General features: G+C 40.8%; 1 protein-coding gene across 3 annotated transcripts; it reads left to right on the top strand.

Moving 5' to 3' along the window:
- The first annotated feature begins 1,072 nt into the window (after positions 1-1,072).
- slc44a2 (solute carrier family 44 member 2) lies at positions 1,073-18,334 on the top strand. 3 transcript variants are annotated; one of them, XM_047578323.1, is made up of 22 exons: positions 1,073-1,240; positions 7,316-7,364; positions 7,587-7,660; positions 8,362-8,446; positions 8,558-8,642; positions 8,734-8,847; positions 10,030-10,090; positions 10,192-10,318; positions 11,306-11,389; positions 11,668-11,780; positions 11,875-12,006; positions 12,084-12,183; positions 13,316-13,408; positions 13,500-13,584; positions 13,693-13,955; positions 14,212-14,306; positions 14,436-14,539; positions 14,629-14,702; positions 14,883-14,953; positions 15,042-15,130; positions 15,215-15,299; positions 17,633-18,334. In XM_047578323.1, the coding sequence occupies exons 1-22, from the start codon at positions 1,201-1,203 to the stop codon at positions 17,740-17,742; spliced, it is 2,133 nt and encodes a 710-aa protein (XP_047434279.1). In that variant the 5' UTR covers positions 1,073-1,200; the 3' UTR covers positions 17,743-18,334. The 3 variants fall into 3 exon arrangements, with proteins under 3 accessions (XP_047434279.1, XP_047434277.1, XP_047434278.1); XM_047578321.1 differs by lacking the exon at positions 17,633-18,334 and adding an exon at positions 15,545-16,973; XM_047578322.1 differs by lacking the exons at positions 1,073-1,240; positions 17,633-18,334 and adding exons at positions 6,153-6,295; positions 15,545-16,973.
- Positions 18,335-19,409: the final 1,075 nt, after the last annotated feature.

The following is a 19,409-nucleotide window of genomic DNA, read 5'->3' as shown; positions in this document are numbered from 1 at the left end:
ACCTACCCAGGAAACTGAAGTTAAACTATCAGCTACTACACATTCATTGAAAGTGTTTTAGCTTTCTCCATGTGCTGCTGGTGTCACTCCATCACTCTACAGGACAGTGACCGCCACCTGCACAACATTGTGAAGGTGTGTTCTGAGATTATTGGACATCCTGCTCGCCACCTGAGCACTGTGTACGAGCAGCAGGCTAGCAGCCTGGCTTGTTGAATCCTTCATGACTCAACGCACGCTCTGTTCCCAGCATTCGACCGGCTGCCATCTGGTCGCAGGTTCCCCCTGTCCAGCCTGTAAGACCCAGAGGAGAAGAGCGACCTTTGTTCCCAACGTTTTTCTCGTCCTGAACTCTAAGGTGTTACAATAACTTTAGACTTACACTTTGTGCAATACTTTCTTGTGTGTCACTGTGTCCTCGTGTGCAGTGTTATAATTCTGTTACTGGCAAGAGGCCTGCCAATGCACACAATATGCTGCTTTAGGCCACCCACCTTTGTGTATTTCTTCTATTGCTCTATAATTTTATGTACTCTACCGCTCTTTGCCCTCCTAATTGTAAATAAATAAAGCTTTTTTCTGATTCTGATTAAAATCATTCAGTTTGTAAATAACTAGGCCTGTGCAGAATTAGCAAAATCGATGTAGCGCATTGTGAGCAATGCTTGCAAGTCAAAATGGGAACAGATTTGACTATTTTATGCATACCTAATAGTCTAATCCGTAGCTGGAATTTTAAATAAATTAACATATAGTAAAGGCAATAGTGTGATATTTTTTATTGAGTTGTTTTCCTGTGCATAAAAATACGGGTTTACTGTTTTCTTGCTTTTCATTAGGCTGTATATTCTTATATTTGGCATGGCCGTAAATACTGTAGTAATTAATGTAAAGTAAATTGCTTTTTTCCAAACATTGTTGACCGTTAGAAACGCATTTAGTCGCCCTGACACACATTCCATTGCAGTAACTGTGAGGGGTGGAGCTACTCCCCTGTGACTCGCCTTGATTGGCTGTAGCAGCTGTCAGTCATCAGAACTCGCCCTCTCATTGGCCGCAGGAATGCGCCGTACTCGCCTTTGATTTGGGATCGCCTCCCTGCTCCATTGCTGGATCACTCGTCGTTATTGATGATTTCTTGCCTCGACATTTCCATGGTAACTGTCCTGTCTAAGGTCTGATCAGCAGCGGTGTGCGGCAATGGAGAATGGAGAAGAGAAAAAACCCGACCCTAAATACGGTAAGAACGACTTTAAGGTCCAGCTCTCCGCTCGATCTTTGATTTGACTGTGAACGGGCGGAGGAATGGAAACAATGACTGCAATGGATGGGTGGGTGTGGACCTCATGGATCTTATGCAGATCTGGAGTCATCCTCATCCTCCGTTACTTTTTCAGGGGTCTCATCTTTTTCAAACAGAAAATGGTTTATTTAGAAATCTACGGAGAATGAAAGCAACATGCCGTATATGCATCTCTTCATTGTACCACACGAATATAGATCGAAATGTAACCGAGTTATTGATTGTTGTTGGTGTGCTATATGATTGAGCCTGATAAAATCGTCCAAACAAGAAAACTATTTTATTTTAATAGGCTTGTCGTGGTAGTCTACATTTCTTATTCAGCGTATTCTGTGCTGCACAAACACAAACCACAAAGGAGAATAAGAGCACACATGCATGGATAACAGGCTGCGTATGACAGTACTGTATGTACAGCCCATATGTCTGCGCTTAGTTTATTCCTTTGGGCTCAAACCCCATTTGTTTTGTCGAATGACATGTGGCTGTTTCATCCTCACATGAACATAGATTCTCACCAATGTAGAAACACATGGACTCCACAGATGCTTTTCTCAAGCTGATTCGCTTTGCGTTCACATGTTATGGAAGCTTCCTCTAAATCATGACTCATTGCTGACTATCGTCTCACACATGTATTATTTTCAGCAGCACCATAGTTAGCAGCCCGCAGCCCGCCCGGCACAGTCTCCTTGTGTCTGGGCTGGGTTGTTGTTCATATGGAGTGTTGAGTCATGAAGTTTTTGTGAACGGTGTTATTCTTTGGTTTAGTACCCCATGTCAGCGCTGTCACACGAGAGGATGGCCATCGACGGCTCAAGGGCAATGCTGGCATTTCATTTGGAAAAAGAACCTAATGCTGTCTCACCATTGAACTGTTCCTTCTTTCACAATGCAAAGTGAAATGTTAAGTGCACATCCTCCCCAGCCAATCCATGGGGCTCCAGCTGTGCAGCATTTCCTTATGGCTTTCCTGTTGCCATATAAACAGCTCTTTTTTTTTTTGGACTCCCTTCCCCCATTGAGGCTAAAAGGTCAGTAACCGCAGCCCCTTTAAAACCAGAGATAAAGGCTTATATGATACAAACAAACAATACTCATTCCATCCTTCCAAGTAGAAACAGGAGTCTCTGGCTGCTACATTCACCCTCTGACTAGGCCAGTGTGGCCACATCCAGGCAGGCTGCAGCCTGCACTCCCCAGACTGTGTTCTGCCTTGTCTGCTCTACGCACTCAGCAGACACAGTCAAGAGGCTTCCAGTCAATATAAAGCAGGCAGCCAGACATATTGCCACACACAGCATTTACACTTCCAGAGACATTAAAGACAGATGTTTCGAAGATGGCCACGTTTGATGAAAACTGACTTCGGATGATGAGACGAACTGCTGCTTGTTGTTCTAGCTGAGCGGTGATTGCGAGGAGGAGTAGTGGTATTTATGTGGCGCTTTAAAAATATTGTCTAAAAGAGGAAATATTTGAGGCAACGAGAGCTGTCCTGTAACCTTGATTAATCAGCGTATCATCCTAATCTGTGTAATCCAAACGGAGAGAGAGAAGAGCACAGGAGTCAAAATGTCTTCGTAGTGTCTCCTTGCACATACAGTCTGCGCACATACGCACAAACGTGTACAACCGCAGTAGCCGCTACCCATTAAAGTAGGCAGGACAAGGTTCATCTGATAACCCCTCTGGGCCCATTAGTGAATCATTCATGACATCATCACGGCTTTTAACACACACACACGCACACACCAACTTATGTTTCTTCCTCTTCCTCTTCCTCTTCCTCTAACTCGAACAATCTTGGCCAAGTGTCCAACCCTAACCATAACCACAATGAGTGTAATCTATGTACTTAAAACAATGCATTATTACCCTCAAAAAACTAATTGTCCCTGTAACAACAAAACAACCCCACAACATTAGTATTTCATGAAAAAAGTGTCCTCCAGAAATAATAATAAGACCATCCACACTTGCGAATAGTTATTCAGTCTGATTTCAAGGTTCTAGTAAATGCATTTAAAGGTCGTGTTTCATGTGGACCTGAATGCAGACTTGAGTCTGTCTGGAAGGCCCTGTGGGATTCACCATCTGGTCCCTCGAAAGTGTGTAATGAGCCACCTGAGGAACCCAAGTTACTCTAGTGAGGAAAAATATATATACCTACAACATTTGCATGGTTAAAGAAAGCTCTTTTTAGTGTTGCAGAACATCAGATAAACATCAATAAACTTCTGTTTAGTTCCACCAATTAGATGAGCTAATGAGAGCATTTACAAGATGTTTGTCAGACTGTCTGTTGCTGGAATCCCTTTCAGCACAATCAGAGATTGTTTTATAGCACAAAACAGGCAAAGAGCAGCCTGTTCCTCCGGCTCTAATGGAGCTGTCCCGTTCACAGTTGAATGAAACACAAATAAAAAGGCTGGTGGAGAATTTATCCTATTCTGTAGGGAAGTAGGAAATATATATGCACAGAAAGTAAGGGCAGGGAGGAACTGTAAGACTTAACAACACAAGGAACACCTTTACACTATTAAAAGAAAAATCTGCCATAACATCACTCTGTAATGCTGTTACTTCATGCACTTCCGCATTTCATCATGCAAAGTTGTACCGCAGGGCTAATTAAAAACCAACATACAGATTAGAGCCAGATTTATACGTAGATGCTGATAGGTTTGGTGTCTGGTGTACTAACAAATTGCTTATTACAGAATTACATGTTTGGGTAGTGTCTTGTATGTTGTACACAGTGGAGCACTTATGACCCTAATTTTCAGTTGAAAAATATTTGTTAATTAACTTATCAATGTTTATACTATGATAAGAAAGGTCCATCAGCTTTAGTAATGTTTGTATCCTAGAATGTTTGAATACATTTCCTGCAGAGAGATGAGGAATACACTGATTTGCCAGTTTATTAGGTACACCAGTGAAAACCAGTGCATTTTATTGTAACAGCCGTGCACTAAAGCCTCCTTCATGACTGCTCTAATGTTCAGTTGATGTGGAACAGCGTCAGGAAAGTGGTCGTTCAACTTAATTACCGTTATTTTGGAGGATACAGTTTATTGCTACTGGTAAACTGCTGAATCAAACACTAAAGCACGAAAAGGAGGTTATTAAGCCTAGTCCGCTGACTAAAATGGGGTCAAAATAATAGAAACATTTGTCAGTACAACACAAAACAATTTAATAATAACACACAAACCAACCTCTCAAATGAAAACACAGTGGAATCAACAGCTCTCTCTTCATTGAGTTCATTATATTAGAATGAATTAGTTTTCACTAGTGTCCCTAATAAACCGGCAAGAGTATGTCTATGTATCACTAGTCAGTTAGCCTGTTCACTGTCATCACTATAGCACAGTTTTTAACAGGTTTTAGCATAGCTGTGCGTTTTTTTATTCTACTTTTATTCCGTTCTTCATGCTAAGCTAACTTTGCTAGCCACCTCACATTCAATGAAGAGATATCAGCATCAGATATCAGTACCTCTAAAGTCCAGTGTCTGTCAAACATTAAAAGTTACAGCTACATTTTTTTTTTGGGGGGGGGATTCAGATTATTTGTATGTAAAAGGTTTATACTATTTATGTGACAGATGAGGTCAGTAGTTAGTATTGTATTGAGAAGTATTTGTCTGTCACATGGCAGCAGAGGTGGACGCGGACGTCAAGAGACCATGTAGGATGGTATAATCTCAGATATTCCGTTCACTGTATGTGCCAGGCACAAACGCTGCATCATAAACAAATCATTGTCTTAACAAAGCATGAAACATCTTTGTGTATGTCAGGCCGAGACTCAAAGCAGAACTCAGGACTCAGAATGCAGAGATGACAAAAAAGGCTTTAATTGGATTGCTCAGAGATCCCTCACAGAGGGACAAACAAATGGCCACAAAAAAACCTAGACGTTAATCTGATCAGTGAAAACAAAAAACTCTCCAGAAGGAGGAAACTCAAATCAAAGAAACAAATCATAAAATTAACACAAAACACTCCGAATGGAGGAAAACCTCAGGACTAAGGATTTAACTAAGAAAAGACTAAACAAACAAAACTTTCTCTTCGAGAGGATTCACAGGCTTACTTGGAACTACTTTGGTTGAAGACATGAAGCAAAGCACGAGAACAGGTTGACGACGATAACACTCTGGCACGAGACAAGGGGAACACAGACTACTTAAACACATGGAGGGAAATAGGGGACAGGTGGACACAATCAGGAATCAGGGAAGACAATCAGACTGGTGACACATGAGGAAGGGCAAGTGACCTGAAACAAGAGGAGAGTTACTTTTCAAAATAAAACAGGAAATGACAGGACAAAACAACCCCAAGACAAGACGCCCTCACCACGGTGTGACAGTGTATTGTTCGTCATGAAAGCACTCGATGGGGGAATCTGTTGAAACACTGCAACAAGCTCTGAAATGCAGCTTAAAGTTGGAACAGGAAGTTGAGGAAACATTGAGAAAACGGCTCACCCAGTCGTAAACAGTAAACCGTGGAGTGTTGTGCATTTTTAAAGTTCTGTCATATTATTTGTTTTTAGGGTGAGAAAACCTCAGAGGTGAGAACGCTTCACAATATAAAACATGTTGTTTAACAGACTCTAAAACAACGTACAATGTTAAAACGTTAAAGACTATTTTGGTTTTCTCTGCAAGCTTTGCAAAACCTGACAAAGCATTTTTGTCAAGTCTTATATTGAGATCCTCCCTCAAATCACTAGTCTGTAGTGCTTTTACTGCCACTGCGTCTTGAAGGACCGAAAAGAGGAAGGGCGAAAAGGCAGTGAATGCGAACCTTGAGAACAAAAAAAAAAAGGGGAAATGAAGCGTTCAGACAGACCTCATACCGGAAGTACACATAAAGAAAACAGCAGACAAACATAGCAGGCGCCCACGAATCGGTGAAACCCTCCGTAACAGAGGACGAAGCAGCAACGTAATGGCAAAATATGAGCGGGCAGGTACGGTTACATTTTGAAAGAATTTTTGACAGGATTCAGGCTTCCCAGATAGTTGACAAATGGCACATGGTTCAGTGACTATGATGGTTGACAAACCGCTGCTAAATGCTACACTCACATAGCAAAAGCATGCCTTTCTGTTCTGTCGGCATTTTGTAGGCAGACGGTGTATCTTCACAGTGTAGAATTGCAGATGTTAAGACGTGTCCCTAACACTCACTTTGTGTCTGTAGCAGTGCATTTAAAGCATCCAAATGGTCTGGTGCTGCTCTGTTATGAATTGTCATGTTGGCTGTGGCACATTTACAGAAATGGGAGAGGATGTGGTACATTTCAAAGTCTGAGGTCATGTTTTGAGGGGACATAGGGCGTGGAGATGGTGTGTTTGCAAAGCGGAGTGAGTGCGAAAATGTTCAAACGTCTAGCTCCATCTCAGCGCAGGCAGTGTGTGCTTGCGTGATGATTTGAGGTGATGCTCACAGGGAGCTCACCGGGGAACCAAAGGTCAATAGTTAGTATTGTATTGAGAACTGTTAGTCTGTCACATGGCAGCAGAGGTGGACGCAGACGTAAAGAGACCATGTAGGATGGTATAATCTCTTTCAGTTCACTGTATGTGTCAGGCACAAACGCTGCATCATAAACAAATCATTGTCTTAACAAAGGAGATGATTTGTTTGCAAAGTGAAGTGCGAAAATGTTCACACTTCTAGCTCCATCTCAGCGCAGGAAGTGTGTGCTTGGGTGATGATATCTCCTCTAGCGTGTCTGAGGTATATGAGGTGATGTCCACAGGGAGCTCACCGGGGAACCATTTTGTGTTGTTAGGCACGGCAGTCGGTGGAAGAATCTTTTGATTTGCAAGTCTTTGTCACTTTGGTCAATGCTAGTGAGCCTTCAAGTTAAATCTGCCGTGGGAGTAGTGTTTATTTTTAGAAATTAAAGGGAACTTACTACAGTTTGATAGTAATCGTTAATCTTAACGGGGATGTTGTTAACCTAGTCTCTTTTTATCCACAGGGCAGTCCAGGGAGTTTGACCCAAACTTTAAAGGTCCGATCCAAAACAGGTGAGACCTTTAATTTTTGTTTGATGATTGTTAGTTATTTGTATGTCTACACAACCGCCAGCCAATTTATATGAATGCAATATCTCATTTGAAATGGTCAAGTTTGCTTTCTGAAGTAACTGGACACTAATCTCTTCTCTTCTCTTCTCTTCTCTTCTCTTCTCTTCTCTTCTCTTCTCTTCTCTTCTCTTCTCTTCTCTTCTCTTCTCTTCTCTTCCCCAGGGGCTGCACAGATGTCACCTGCTGCATTCTCTTCATCTTGGCCTTATTGGGGTACTTTGCAGTTGGTATTATTGGTAAGGCTGAACTTCTGTCTCTACAATATGCACTGGTCACTTGTCACTTCACCAGGTATACTTGTCAGAATGAATGTATTCTAATAAAAGACTCCTTCACTAAATCATGACTTCATGAAGGTCATAGTATTCAGAATTTGTTTCATATCGGGTCAGAAGGACCATTGAATTGTTTGTGTTGTACCCACACGTTATTATTTTGACATTCCCATTTTAGTCGCTGGACTAGGTTATATGACAGGTTTCTGTCATTAACCACCATATTTTGTTATGGTGTTAGACCCCAACAGCGAGAGACAGATGTTGGTAGGTTCTTACCAGCCCTCACCACCATTTATACGTACAAAACATGCACTGTACATTTAGTGGAAAAAACCGAAATCCATATTTTAAAAACTACACAACACATATATGATGATCTGGACTAAGTTAAAAAATAAAAAGATACAGCGTCAAACATCTCTTTGCTGAGCTGTAGATGTTTGATTAACTGCTCTATGTCAGATGGTTTTCACACTGGTCTGTATGGTTTACATGTTCTCAAGGTTGAAACTATTCACACATGGTGCAACATGTTTTCTATCTGCTTTCCTAGATTAAATCTCTATCTGATTCATTTGGTTGAGTATGAAAATCTAGTCTGCTTTTAGAGGTTCAGTTAGATTTGATTTGAATTGTTTTCTAAATTCTGTTCCATGCAGCTTGGTCTCAGGGTGACCCCAGAAAAGTGATCTACCCCACAGACAGCAGAGGGCAGTTCTGTGGACAAGCTGGAACACCCTTGGCGTAAGTCGCCTCACAATATATTTACAGCAAACATGTCCTTGGGAAATCTTTTACGTTGACATTGTGTTGCAATAATTCTGGTTAATTTTTTTTTTCACTATCACACAACAGGAACAAACCCCTTCTGTTCTATTTCAACATCCTGAAATGTGCCAGTCCTCTGGTGCTGCTGGAGTTCCAGTGTCCCACTCCACAGGTCAGAAACATTCTGCTCATTCTGTGTTTGTTGGTGCCCAGTCAAAAGACCAAGTTAATTCTCATGCCTGCATGTTGTTTTATGTGTCTAGCTATGTGTGGAAAGCTGTCCTAACAGGTATCTCAAATTGAGCAATGTCATGAAAGGCGAGGACCGTGAATACTACAGAAAGTACTGCAAGGAAGGAGTGAACTTCACCACCATGGTAAATGTTAAAAGCATCAGCATTTATATGTGTGAAAAAATGCTATGAACTCAGAATGCTTTCAAAAATGGAAGTGTTAATAGTTTGTTTTTTATCAATTAACACAGTGCAATGAATGAACAGAGGAGAAATCCAAATCAAATCAATATTTGGTGTGACCATCCTTTGCCTTCAAGACAGCATCAATTCTTCCAGGTTCACTTGCAAACAGTTTTTGAAGGAACTCGGCTGGTAGATTGTTCCAAACATCTAAGAACTAACCACAGATCTTCTGTGGATTTAAGCTTCTTCAAATACTTCTGTCTCTTCATGTAATCCCAGATACACTCTGACACACCATCACTTCCAGGACTTCTTGTTCTTCTTAACTCTGAAGATAGTTCTTCATGACCTTAGCTGTGTGTTTGGGGTCTTTGTCCTGCTGCTGCAGAATAAATTTGGGGCCAATCATCCTCCTCCCTGATGGATGATGATGGATAAGTATCTGCCTGTATTTCTCAGCATTGAGGACACCATCAATCCTGATCAAACCCCCAACTCCATGTGCAGAAATTCAGCCCGAAAGTTGTAAGGAACCTCCACCATGCTTTACTGTTTTCTACAGTCACTCATTATTGTACCACTCTCCAGCTCTTTGGTGAACAAACTGCCCTCTACAGCCAAATATTTTAAATATTTTCTGCACCCAGTTCCTATCTTTTGTGCATAGTTGAGTCTATTGGCCTTGTTTCAATGTCTTTTGGCTGCAACTCTTCCATGAAGACCACTTCTGGCCAGACTTCTCCAGACAGTAGATGGGTGTACCTGGGTCCCACTGGTTTCTGTCAATTCTGAGCTGATGGCTCTGCTGGACATCTTCTGATTTCCAAGGGAAATAATCTTGATGTGTTTTTCTTCTGCTGGTCGACCACTGCATCTACAATCCTACGAAATCCTTGACTTTGTGCAAGTGTACCTATAAGGAGTGATGCTGGTTTGAAGGCAAAGGTACTAACACCAAACATTAATGTGTCTTAGATTTTGCTTTTGTATTGATTTATATTTCACTTTTGTAAATTGATAAAAACAAACAATCATTATGTATATTTTTGAAAGCATTCTTAGTTTACAGCATTTTTTTCCACTAAAAACAGTACTGCATATACACACAGTATGTCACAAAACTTGTGTTATGTTAATCAGTCTGTTCCTGAGATCCTGAGGGATCGCTTGTGTCCTGGTATTCTGATGCCCAGTAAAGCATGTAAGTGAGAAGCCTCTCTGTACTCACACAATTTCTGTAAAACATAAATAAAATAAAACAATACTACAAATGAATAAACAATAAAACTCTTTCCTCTACAGTCACGCGTCGATGCCTTCCTGCCCTGGGAACGATGAAAGGTGGTGTGGTGGTGGTCGGCAACGTGACCAGTTTTATCGGTGAAGGAGACCAAAATGTCAATGCTAGTGACGTGCTGGAGGCGTCAAAGTGAGTCCTTCTCACCGTGTGACTAAATATACTGTTTGTACATCTGCACACAATATGTTCACCAACCTGATATTTGTTGGTTTAAAAAAATATTTTACATTGTCAGGAAAAAAATTTAAACCCCAATTTTTTTATAAGATCCTGTCTAGTAAACAGTTGAATTGCTTATTCAATTGTTACATAATTTAAATTTATCGCGAAAATATCTCATATAAACCTGTGTATACCCAAGTAGACATATCTGGATTTTACTGCATGCAGATGTCTGTTACAGCCTCTGACCTGCTGAAGTTATGCTCTGTTTGTATGTCCTATTTGTGGTTCATCATGTGAGTGTTTACTGTTTACTGGCAGTAAACTTTTAATGCCAGCTTTAGCACTGCATCACACACGTTATCTGTCAAGATGCTGAGTAATGTTTCCTGTTGTTTTGTAGTCTTCTTCCAAGCATGGCTATTGTTGAGCTGTTTCCTATTCCACATCCAAGTTCCAAGTTAAACATGAGAACCTGTTCTTTTTAGTGGTAGTTCTGTTCAGCAACACTGACGTTTTTTATTCATGTAAACACACTGTGCTCCTAATTTGTCATTCAGATGGTATTCACATTCATTCATTATAGCTACTAGCTAACTTTGTTAGCCAGTTAATTAATTATTCAGCTGCTGTTATAAAAAGTTCCACAGGGATACCAGAACAATATGCAGGATACAGGTGATTTATAGTATGTGTGTCTAGCCTCCTGATTGCTACATGTAATCACAGATTAGTATTAGAAAACAAAATAACATTTCCTTTTTTTATATAAAATCTGATTGTAATTAATTTAGTTAATAATCATGAATCATTTAGATGCCTATTCGTGACTTGTCTGACAATCTTTTAGTACATTTTGGGAGTTTTGGAGTTTTGTACTGTATTTAGTAGATGTCTATAATGTACATTTTAGACACTGACATCGATTTTTAACCTCATTTCCTTTTGTTGCAGGAAATCAAATGTTGTTGTAGAAGCTCGTCAAGTCGCCATGAGAATCTTTGAGGACTACACTCAGTCTTGGCACTGGATATTACTGTAGGTTTCACTGTATTTTACTGTTACAATAACAGGTTAAAAGTTGAACAAAACATCAACAATACGACACTAGTAAACATATTTCCGTATTCACATATTTAACTGCCCTGGCAGTCATTAAACAGGTACGTTCATCAGACCTGTTGTAGTAGCCCAGACGATGAGGACGATGTTTTATATTTGTGTTTAAGACTGACTTTATGCCTGATTTTGCTGATCACAGACAAAAAGACTCTTTGTTACCTCTGTAATGTGACTTATGTGTTCATCCTTTCCAGCGGTCTGGTGATAGCCATGGTTGTGAGCCTGATTTTCATCGTCCTGCTGCGCTTCTTGGCTGGCGTCATGATTTGGATCATGATTGTTTCGGTTATTCTGGTGATTGGATATGGTAAGTAGTTAAACCTGTGAACGTAACAATGTTTCTCTTTATGGTTGTTTTGCATGTGAAATGGAAATAAGCAAATAAAATGGACTATTTGTAGGTATTGTCCACTGTTACATGGAGTTTGCCAGTCTGAAGGGACAACCTGGTGCTGACGTCACCATCCGTGACCTGGGCCTGCAGACGGACTTCTCTGTGTACCTGCAGATCAGGCAGACCTGGCTGGCTTTCTGTGAGAACACTTTTATTTTCTGTATTATGCCTGAGTGTGGATGAATCCTGTTAATCTGCTGAATCTATTGTTTGCAGTGATCATCCTGGCTATTGTGGAGATCATCATTATTCTCCTCCTCATCTTCCTGAGGAAGAGAATCATGATCGCCATCGCCCTCATCAAAGAAGCCAGCAGGTGAGTCTGAACTGTAGGAATTCTTTCAGTTGAAGGGGAGAGTCAAAAGTTTAACAAGTAGTAACAAACCCACACACAATCTTTCAGTTTTCCATAAATCTGCTTCATGTAAGTTTATTAATTTTCAAAAACAGAGGTCCAATACAGGGCAATAGACAGGTCGATATTCAAAACATGACCCCCTCAATGAATAAGGGTAAAATAAATAAATAAATAAATAACAAAACTTACAAACTTCCATGAAATGACATCCCAAACAGACCACTAGCACGCTCCCCACCCCAAACTATGTTGGTGAAAAAGATTGTTGTTTCCAGCCAGAATCAGTAGTTGCTCCAAGCCTTTGGCTTGGAAATACTTACTACCTCCTTACACCAGTCCAGTGTTAGCCATTAGCTGTTGAAGATAGCAGAGCATGCAGAGTCTTAAGAGACATGTATTACTGGAGATCAAACAGCAAAAATAAAGGCGCTTTTGGAGTACTGCGGGACCTAGACGCAGTGATCTACAAAGCAAACGCCACTGCAATCTGTTCGTCATACGCTCCTCGGTGTGCCTTACTCTGTCTCTTGTGTCTACTTCCTGCTTCTCTTTTCACTCTCTGCTTTACTTTCAAGAACGCCACCTGAAACTTTCAAAACACAAGTCATACATATGTCTGTATCTCCAAACCTCCTCAGTTAACCATACTGATTCTTTATTGATCCAGATCAGTCAAACTTTTTCCACAGACTTATCTCATTTCATCTTCTACTTATCTACTACTTCTGCTTATCCTTCACAGACTCATTTGAAATGTTTTTTTTTCTTACAAATTTGACAGTTTTAAAGGAGAAAAAAACTGACGTTTGAGGTTTATCTACATTCAGTAGGGTGTGTGGCGACACTTTGAAATGATGCCTGAAAAGAAAGAGACTGGGGTTGTTATTTATATTTTTGTAAGTTTTCTGTTATGTTATCTGCCATGTGTGCTACCATGGAACAGTAGGCTAACCAATTTGTCTGCTAACTGGTTACCACGTCTTTCTGTAAAACATATTTTAGTATTCGGTGCTCTAATGCTAGTGGCTACGTGCTCAGGTAGCCTCAGAGCTTGTTCGCACAATGTTTGAAATCATGTTTTCTTTTTCAGGGCTGTTGGCCACATTATGTCATCGCTGTTCTACCCACTGCTGACTTTCACCCTTCTGGCTTTGGTGATTGCTTACTGGGCAATTACTGCCGTGTATCCTTTAATTTTTCTGCCGTGAATAAAAACAGTGAAGACATAATTCTGTCACATTTCCCCTTGTTGGCTCCTTTACAGCTCTGCACAGTTTCTTATCCACGTCTAATGAGCAGGTGTACAAAGTGTTCAATGAGACTGACTGTCCGTATTCACGAGACACCTGCAACCCTGAGGTACATGTTTAAATGCCACTAGTCCTTTAAGTGGCTAAAGATACAGTCAGAAAAGTCTCCTGAGTGAATTTAAGTCTCCTCTCTCACCATATTTCTCTCTTTTTCCAGACATTCAACGCATCCAATGTTTCAACGGTGTGCCCAGATGCAGAGTGTTTGTTTGCCTTCTACGGCGGTGAGACTCTCTACCACAGATACCTTATCCTGTTTCAGTTCTACAACGTCTTCCTCTTTTTCTGGTGTGCCAACTTTGTGACGGCCCTGGGCCAGGTCACTCTGGCAGGGGCCTTTGCCTCGTATTACTGGGCCTTCAAAAAGCCGGACGATATCCCCGCCTACCCCATCTACTCCTCTCTGGGACGCGCTCTCAGGTTTGAAAATAGATTTTTTTAGATATACAATTGCAGCTTGTTTCAAATCAAAGAGTGACATTTTTGGTGAAAATTCCAGCTAAAGTCAGAGCAGTTTAGTGGGCTTACATACAAATTTTGCAGGATTTAGAAGAAAGAAAGTTATTCTCTTTAAATGAGGCATTTTCTGAAGTCGGGGGGGACTTATTCTTCCCATGTGACACAGAAAAGAGTGTGTGATGCTCAAAGCTGCCCTTTCTTTGCTCCTCATGTACAGATACCACACAGGCTCCCTTGCTTTTGGCTCTCTGATCCTGTCTCTGGTCCAAGTCATCAGGGTCCTTTTGGAGTATCTGGATCACAAGTTAAAAGGTCAGACAGACTGCATACATGTGTGCGTGCTGAATCCTTGTTTACGGTGTAACAGTCAGTTATGATTAGTGTATGGTTGTAAGAACAGGATCAGAGTATAATTCCTAGCCTCTATCTCTTGCCCTTCAGGCGCTCAGAACAAGTTTGCTAAACTTATGCTGAAGTGCATGAAGTGCTGCTTCTGGTGTCTGGAGAAATGTATCAAGTTCCTGAACAGAAATGCCTACATCATGGTGAGTCCTTGTAATTGGATACAGCACACCTTGTGACACTCTGCCTTGCCAACCTTTAATGTGGTTGAACTGTCTTTTTTTCCCTTCAGATTGCAATCTATGGAAAGAGCTTCTGTACCTCAGCTCGAGACGCTTTCTTCCTTCTTATGAGGAACATTGTCAGGTAGAATTTCATCATAGCCACATTTATAGACCATATCATATGTACACTCTATATAGTTGGAATGAGATATCCTTTCTCTTCTCAGGAAAGGACTGTGACAGTGTGATTTGTATATTTAGTGTTATTACATATTAAATTGTCCAGTTCAATTTGATATATTCTCTGTCCATATCAACGCAGGGTGGCTGTTTTAGACAAAGTGACTGACTTCCTCCTGTTTCTTGGGAAGCTCCTTATCGTTGGCATTGTGGGTAAGGGAGTTGTTTTTAATTACAGATCCAAGCACTGTGGGGAGATTTGTCTGGCTTTCTAGTTTAACTCCACCTTTTCTTTGCATAGGGATCTTCTCTTTCTTCTTTTTCTCTGGGAGAATCAAAGCTGTAGAGGAGGCGGCGCCATCTCTTAATTACTATTGGGTGCCAATACTGGTAAGGACAGTTATGTTCTAGTGGTGTGATCCTTTTGAGGTCTGTTATGAGCATTTGATGATATGTATGCCCTTGTCCATTTAGACCCTGGTAGTGGGATCCTACCTGATCGCCCATGGCTTCTTCAGTGTGTACGCCATGTGTGTGGACACTCTGTTCCTCTGCTTCTGTGAGTACCTTTTCATTCTCTAGAAGGCCTGATTTCCTTTCTTCTTCCTGTTTACAGTTAACTTTCTAAAGCTGAGCTGCTGGTTTCTTCTTCTTCCTGACATGTTGCTGACTCTTCTTCTCTTTGTCTCCTTTTAATTTTACTTTCCTCATATTTTTACACCTTTCCTTTCTTTTACGTTTACATTTCCCCCCTAATTTTCTTTTGACCCGTCCCAAACCATTACATGCGCACACAATTAAAAGGTGAGGACTTGGAAAGAAATGACGGCTCTCCTGAAAGGCCTTACTTCATGTCCCCTGAGCTGCACGAGATCCTCTCCAAAGCACAGAGGGTGGAGGAAGACCACAATGGTGTTGAGCAGGCAGATGCTGCAAAAGCAATGGCCGATGTGAAACTGGAGGAGGAAACGCCTCTGCAGCATCAGCAGGATGGAGAGATCCAGCTGAAACAGCAGACGGTGCTCAAGCAGGACAATGAGGAGGAGCAGCCCCTGCAGTCCAAGATGGATGCTGAAGAGGCACAAGAGGAGAATACTGAAGAACAAAAAGCCAGTCAAGTGGAGGAATCTGAAAACAAGGAAGAGCCAGAAGTGAACGAAGTGGCTGAAAAGCAGGAGCTGAAACCAGAGGAAAAGACAGAGGAGGTGCCAGCTGCACCCGTGGAGGCTGAGAAAGAGAAGACTGGTGAAAGTAAAGAGGACAAAGAGAAGCCTGAGGAAGATAATCCTCTGTCAGCTCCACAGGAGTAAACGCAGAAAACAAGTGAAGCCTGGTAAACATCATGAAGCTTAAAGAAAGAGAGATGTGTCCTTACAACCTTGTAATATGGACCCATTAAATGTACAGCAGACGACAAGCTAAACTTTAAGATTGCTTTGCTATGTGAGTGGAGTGACGTATTCCTGGAGAAGGTCAAAGCAGGTCAAAAGCCCAGTGCATCTCTGTAGCTTGACAAAAAAAATGCTCTATTGTGTTGGTTTTAGAACAGTGTTGGTTTTTATATTGTGAAGATCTGTAGAACATTGTGAGTGCTGAACCTGTGCCTGATTACTGTCACTGATACTTGTTTGTCTTAATCCTGTTAACAAATGCACTACAGAACCACTTAAGTACCGTGTTTACAGTCAGAGCAAACACATCACAATCGATGGTGAATCTCTTTCACTGTTTACAATAATACCAGCTGACGCCAAAATGTTTCAGACATATTTGATATACTGTATGTTGGGCCGTTTTTTCCTATGGGACTCGTGTATATACAGTAGTGTACGTCTATTATGTATTTTTCAGCTTCAGTCTAGTAGAGATCCTCACCGTGATGGGATCCCTTATCTTGTATTGCCACCTTCTTGCCTTGGTATTTCGGACAGGCGTAAGTGCTGTGATTGTGTTGCCATGATGCAGTCATCATGACCTCTCAGACTCTGCAGACCCCTTCCAAGCGTTTACTGACTCCGCCTGCCTCACTCTTTCCCTCCCCTTGATCTGTCTCTCTTTCTAAGGACCTGGCCTTCTGAATGCTTGCAACTAACAACTTAAGTCTCTGAATGCTTTTCTACCTTTTCTCTTGTTTGTCACTTTGTGAAAGATGTGAATTGACTTCCCACTGAAATTACTGATGACATTCCATATTTATTGGATGTAATTCTCCATTAAAATTGATTGTATGTAATCATTGTAGTTCTGTTATGGATAAATTTGTGACTTTCAAGGTTGCTTGGTGTTTGGGAGCAGGTGAGTTTTCATGCCAAAGCAAGATATAATTATGTCCTTAAAAAAAAACACTCAAGGTATTTATTTTTTCACGAAGAGTGTTCCTCAGCCTAGGGGAACTATCATATATTAATCTCTTTTGCTGTGTAACCATTTAAGTAATCAAGGTTGTCCTCAGGGACTGCAAGCTTTAATTGGGTTAGGTGCCAGACGGAAACATTTGCATTATTGATAGTGTACTGTAATACAAAAGAACATATCCACATTTACAGTATATTCATTGCAGTATGCTCTGCATATTACATTTAGAGCAATGACTCCCATTTTTGTCCCATTTATATCTTGTGACTCCTCAAAATGAATTGCCCTATTAGCCCATGCTACGGATTATGTGAGGAAATGATTTGTGAATATTTTAAATCAGGAGACACCTGGTAAGAAAAAAAATTAGAAAAGTCCAACAAAATAACCATTTATTTATAACATAACTAACTACAACTACTATACATTTTTCTTTATACTTTTTGTTTTAAATGTCTCATGACTTCTTGGGACACTCTGAAGAGTAAAAATGCCTCTGTAAAAATGCTGTTGCTAAACTCTATGTTCATGTCACAGTGGAGGACCTGGAGCGCAACGATGGATCGCCAGAGAGGCCATATTTCATGCCACAGAACCTGCTCGACGTCCTGAAAAAGTCCAATGAACAGCCCAAGTCCATAGACTAAGTCGCAGTGTTCAGTAATAGAACAGTAGGAGGAATTACGATGCCATTCTCCTTGAAGAATGTATAAAGTCAGACAGTATCTTGATGTCAGATTTGGTTTAATTTATGTATAAATGACCTTTTCTTAATTGTTCTACCATTGCCTCTGTTATAGGGGTAGTTTTCATTGGGAGATAAAGTTAAAGTTTGTATTAAGTGCTCATTCTTTGTATGTTATTGTAGATTTTTGCATTTTCTGAATGTATTCTGTAATGGAGTTTGCACCGAAGCTTTGAAGGGTCTGGTTTAGAGCTGACAGAGTAAAGCTGTGTTTTATCAGTTCAACAAAACATATTGCACTGTTTGAAAATAATTCACCAAAGCAATGTTGCTAATCTGCAGGAGATTAAATTTAAATCTTAGCATGATAGGCAAAGTCTTAAGAGATTACAGATGACCCAAGTGGTTTAACTTGGGTTTATTTTTAACTTGGAATTATTTTTAATAGCTTGTATTTTTTCACTTGTATTCAGTTCATGGAATATGTGGTTATTGTGCACATTTTACATTGCCTGTTATTTTGTTGTTAAATAATAAAATTGCGTGTTGCCATATGAGTGTATAAAGGAATTTATAAAATATGTGCAGTTGTATAAAAATATCCTGTGTTTCTACAAACATTGTGAAAGAATGGGTCTCAGGAGCTCAGTGAATTCCAGCGTCATACTGTGAAAGGATGCCAGCTGTGCAACAAGTACAGTCATGAAATTTCCTCGCTACTAAAAATTTCACAGTCCACTGTCAGTGGTATAATAACAAGGTGGAAGTGATTGGGAACGATAGCAACTCAGCCACTAAGTGGTAGGCCATAGGGTTAGTGGATGCTGAGGTGCATAGTTTGCAGAGGTCGCCAACTTTCTGCAGAGTCGATCACTACAGACCTCTAAATATCATGTGGTCTTCAGATTAGCTCAAGAACAGTCTGTAGAGAGCTTCATGGAATGGGTTTCTATGGCTGAGCAGCTGCATCCAAGACTTACATCACCAAGTTCAATGCAAATCGTTGAATTCAGTTGTAAAGCACACCACCACTGGACTCTAGAGCAGTGGAAATGTTCTCTGGAGTGATGAATCACACTTCTCCATCTGGCAATCAGATGGATCAGTCTGGGTTTGGTTGCCAGGAGACCTGTACTTGTCTGACTGCACTGTGCCAAGTGTGAAGTTTGGTGGAGAGGGATTATGGTGTGGGGTTGTTGTTCAGGAGCTGGGCTTGGCCACTTAGTTCCTGTAAAAGAAACTCTGAATGCTTCAGCATACCAAGAGATTCTGGACAATTCCATGCTGCCAACTTTGAGGAAACAGTTTGGGGATGGCCCCGTCCTGTTCCAACATGACTGTTCACCAGTGGACAAAGCAAGGTTCATAAAGACATGGATGAATGAGTTTGGTGTGGAAGAACTTGACTGGTCTGCACAGAGTCCTAACTTCAATATGATAGAACACCTTTGTGATGAATTAGATGAAGACTGTGAGCCAGGCCTTCTAATCCAAAATCAGTGTCTGACCTCACAAATGCTTTTCTGGAAGAATGGTCAAAAATTACCATAAAACAACATGGGGAAAGCCTTCCTCAAAGTGTTGAAATTGTTATAGCTGTTTATATGCATAAAAGCAGGCGAGCAAATA

This window comes from Mugil cephalus, chromosome 2 (assembly GCF_022458985.1).
Source record: "Mugil cephalus isolate CIBA_MC_2020 chromosome 2, CIBA_Mcephalus_1.1, whole genome shotgun sequence".
Taxonomy (NCBI): Eukaryota; Metazoa; Chordata; class Actinopteri; order Mugiliformes; family Mugilidae; genus Mugil; species Mugil cephalus.
The sequence above is the reverse complement of the archived record's forward strand: the minus strand, read 5'-3'. Positions and strand labels throughout refer to the sequence as shown.